The sequence below is a fragment of the Rhinoderma darwinii genome, chromosome 12 (assembly GCF_050947455.1).
Source record: "Rhinoderma darwinii isolate aRhiDar2 chromosome 12, aRhiDar2.hap1, whole genome shotgun sequence".
Classification (NCBI taxonomy): domain Eukaryota; kingdom Metazoa; phylum Chordata; class Amphibia; order Anura; family Rhinodermatidae; genus Rhinoderma; species Rhinoderma darwinii.
Genome location: NC_134698.1, coordinates 81,434,596 through 81,438,877, shown reverse-complemented (window position 1 = coordinate 81,438,877; position 4,282 = coordinate 81,434,596). Strand labels below are relative to the sequence as shown.

Genomic DNA, 4,282 nt, shown 5'->3' with positions numbered 1-4,282 from the left:
GACACTGTGTTCTGTTCCTTGTATGGCACTGTCATGTAGACAATATGGTGGTATTATGTAGGCACTGCATGGCACTGTTATTTCAGACTATGTTGTGGGATTATTTTGGTACTTTGTGTCACTTTTATCTGTTCACTGTATGACACTATTGTGTAGGTGGTATGGCAGTTTTATATTAGCACTGGATGGTACTTTTATTTGGCACTGTCTGTGGGTATTACATGTGGCACTGTGTTCTGTTCCTTGTATGGCACTATCATGTAGACAATATGGCGGTATTATGTAGACACTGCATGGCACTGTTATGTCACACTATGTTGTGGGATTATTTGCGTACTTTGTGTCACTTTTATCTGTTCACTGTATGACACTATTGTGTAGGTGGTATGGCAGTTTTATATTGGCACTGCTTGATTCTGTTATGTGGCACTTTTGTTTGGTACAGTGTAGCATTATCACCTAGTCACTGTAAGGCAGTATTGTGCAGGTAGTAGGGCTGTATTGTAAAGTCACTATACAGTGCTGATATTTGGCACTATGTAGTGGTACTGTGGGACACTTATATGACACTATTGAGTAGGGAGAATGGCAGTATTATGTAGGCACTGGATGGTGCTGTTATTTTGGCACTCTATGGCATTGGCATCTTTCCCTGTATGACACTATTGGTCAACACTTTGGTGGCATTATGGCGGCGTTGTACGGCACTATAATTTGGGGAGTCTTATGGCATCAGTTCTCTGCATTTGGTCCTTCCAAAAAATAGAAGGGGTGCAGTACAAATGTATCCACAGGAGCTGGTACCCTCCACCAACAAAAATACATACATGTATATATATTCAGGCCAGTGCAGATATTTCTTTAAGCTAGAGACCTGATAATATTTAATACCATATTCTTCTGATTTTAGGTAAGGCAGGGAAGAGGCACATTGGAATTCATGACCAAGATGGTAATCACTGGCGGCAATGAAGACGACAGAGGAAGACAAGAAAAGGAGAGCACAGAGGAGACAATTCTGGCCATGCTGGGGATTATCGGGACCATCCTCAACCTGATTGTCATTATATTTGTCTACATTTATACTACCCTTTAAAGATGTCACCAATGGATGAAATGCAGCCGGCCCTTTAAGACGTTCCGGCCTGAGATGAAGCACAAGCAACGCAAATTTCTTCTTTGCAACAAAATAAACGGTAAACTTTTTCACCTGCACTGGAAATCATCACCGCGGAACCTGCTGTATATATCGTTACGACCCACCACCGATGGGAAATGAGCCTCCTGGGAACGGAACGTTTGGATGCATAACGGCCGCGCATTTTTTTCTCCAGATTTACTCATATGAGCACCAGGACGAAGACCGAGCACCGGGACGGAGACCGAGCACCAGGACGGAGACCGAGCACCGGGACGGAGACCGAGCACCGGGACGGAGACCGAGCACCGGGACGGAGACCGAGCACCGGGACGGAGACGGAGCCACATAATGAAATTCTGTCACAAAATATTTTTTTTCTCTCTTTCTTGAATTTTCTCCTGTTGATATGAATGTTTTCATCTGTACTTTAAGTGCAATACTTTCTGGCATGTACCAAATATATCTGGGATTTAATATCAATTAAAAGAACTTTCCGTTAAACTACGTGCTGCATACGGAAAACGGCGTGTGACAATGTTATGTATTTTTTTGTTTCGGCTGGCTGGCGTTGTCAATTTATAGCAATTTTAGAGAAAGGGGCATTAAAACATAAAATGGTGAATTCAGGGCCGTGACGGGATGGGAGGGGAGTGGGGACAGTGGAAAAAGTTATGATAGCATTTACTTATCTCAGGGCATGGATTATTATCATTTACATCAGTATCTCAGGGCATGGATTATTGTCATTTACATTAATATCTCAGGGCATGGATTATTATCATTTACATCAGTATCTCAGGGCATGGATTATTATCATTTACATTAATATCTCAGGGCATGGATTATTATCATTTACATTAATATCTCAGGGCATGGATTATTATCATTTACATCAGTATCCCAGATCATGGTTTATTATCATTTACCTTAATATCTCAGGGCATGGATTATTATCATTTACATTAATATCTCAGGGCATGGATTATTATCATTTACATTAATATCTCAGGGCATGGATTATTATAATTTACATCAGTATCTCAGGGCATGGATTATTGTCATTTACATCAGTATTTCAGGGCATGGATTATTATCATTTACATTAATATCTCAGGGCATGGATTATTATCATTTACATCAGTATCCCAGATCATGGTTTATTATCATTTACCTTAATATCTCAGGGCATGGATTATTACCACTCGGGTCCCAGTTCATTTGTATCTGACCTCAGTATCCCAGATCATTGTGCCGTGGAATAGAAATATTTCGGGGGCTTTATTCTAAATTCAGCTATGAGGCCCCATGATTATCGGCTTAAAAATTAAGAAAAACTAGTTTTCTATATTCTCCTTCTTTATTTTTCTGGGGACGTCTATTTTATCTCCACCTCCTTCTCTCTCCTCTTGAGTTTAGACTATGAGAACAATAAATTTAGTAAAAGGGGGAGGATTTGGACATTTTTATTTTTGGCTCAGAGGCAGCAGAAACCTCCTCCTTCTACTCCGACTGCAATAGACATTGGACAAAACAAGCCACGCCTCTCTAATTAAGCCCCACCCCTTTCTGACAATTCATCTATAACCAGGGTGTGAAGGGGTCCTGCTTCTCTCTGAGATTTCTATAGGTTGGTTTGTTCTGGAATGTTGCAGAAGTCAATACTGACTGACCAATAGACAAGCGTTTGCTTTTTGGGTCAGTGTCCCTTTAAGTAGGTCAGAATGCTGTATTTATATCTGATGCTGATGTCATCCATCTAGAATATTATAACTATTAATTGGAGTTTTGGCTGATTAGTTTGATCTATTTCTGAGGCAGCCGGGTGACAACTCATATAACATTATAGCCCCATAGGGTTTGGCTCACATCTTTACCAAATTCCTGAATGGAAGACAACTCGTAGATGTTTTGTCTTGGAGGGCGTACATATTAAGGAGGAAGACCATGAGGCTGCTATGGGGCCCTTAGAGGGAGAGGTGGACAGTCCTGGTTAGACCCATCCCTTTGCTATTGGGTAGGAGAACCTGTACAGAACTCCTAGAGGAGTCCGGTTCCATAATGGGGGGCTAGTTCGATCTTTGTTATGGGGCCCCCTCTCTTCTATATACAGTATTGCCTGATGCTGGCAGTGCAGGGGGTTCTTATCCGCAATGTTCACATAGAACTTCACATAAAAATGACTTTATTAGGTGTCACTTTGCTGCGGACAAAACTGAGGACTGAGAAACTTATGAAGGGTTTGTAGGGACTACACGATACCTGTCAATGTCTTTAACAGGTGACCGCTGACAATTACAGCAGGAGGGACTGTTAATTAAAAATCCGTCAAGTCCCACAGATCAGCAGCAGCACGGACGGAGATTCATCAGCTCGGAGGATTTCTACGTAACAGCGAGGGTAACGTCTACGCTGGGGATTTACCGTTATACCATCTACTGACATGAACCCCTCCTGCAGGACCCCCAGCTGCTTCATTTTAGCGATTGGTGAGGGTCTCAGTGCTCGGACCCCCACCGATCAAAGCTTCTGACATCTGACTATGACATGTCAGAAGTTTTTTTAAAGTATAGTCTCCCTTTAAGAGGTACACGCCTCTTAATAAATTTGTCGCCCCTTCAGGTGTTCGTGTACGATCCGGCGTAGATTTCTGCTCTAATTTCTGGCATAAATTATTGTAAATGCGTCAGGCTGCCAGTGGCCACGCCCCTTCTGCTAAGTCCCTCCCCCCAGGGGCGGCAGAAAAATCAGAAAGTCAAAATTGATGACGCAAATTGCGAAAGCCCTGTACAGAACACTTCCAACAGCTGAGGGTTTGCTACAATTGTTTCCAGTTTAGACAAATTTATATAAGTTAAACACATGAGCAGCACAAATCTATCTCTTGTTCTGAAGGAAACTTATCCTGACCTTGTCCTGCTCACACAGCTGCTGGTGTCTTATAATTGAGGTATAACTTGAAGCACCTGGACTCCAATGCAAAGTCTGTACCGGGGCCCCCACCTACTATGTGCTGTTTATAATACTGGTGCCTTCTTATATGGCAGAAGGTCCTTTAGGTTCCCTCAGGCACAAGGGCTCAGGTACAACTGCTACCTGTGCACCCTCTGGTTAATGTATATCAGTAGCAGCGTCCTCTCCTCT

The 4,282-nt window shown here is 42.4% G+C and overlaps 1 protein-coding gene across 2 annotated transcripts in view; it reads left to right on the top strand.

The window, feature by feature from the left end:
• Positions 1-1,645, top strand: part of TUNAR (transmembrane neural differentiation associated intracellular calcium regulator) — a 17,674-nt gene extending 16,029 nt beyond the window's left edge. For both annotated transcript variants that reach the window (XM_075843695.1, XM_075843694.1), the window contains one exon: positions 911-1,645. In XM_075843695.1, coding sequence (XP_075699810.1) covers positions 911-1,096 — 186 coding nt within the window. In that variant the 3' untranslated portion in view covers positions 1,097-1,645. The remainder of the gene's footprint in view (positions 1-910) is intronic.
• The last annotated feature ends 2,637 nt before the right edge of the window (positions 1,646-4,282 follow it).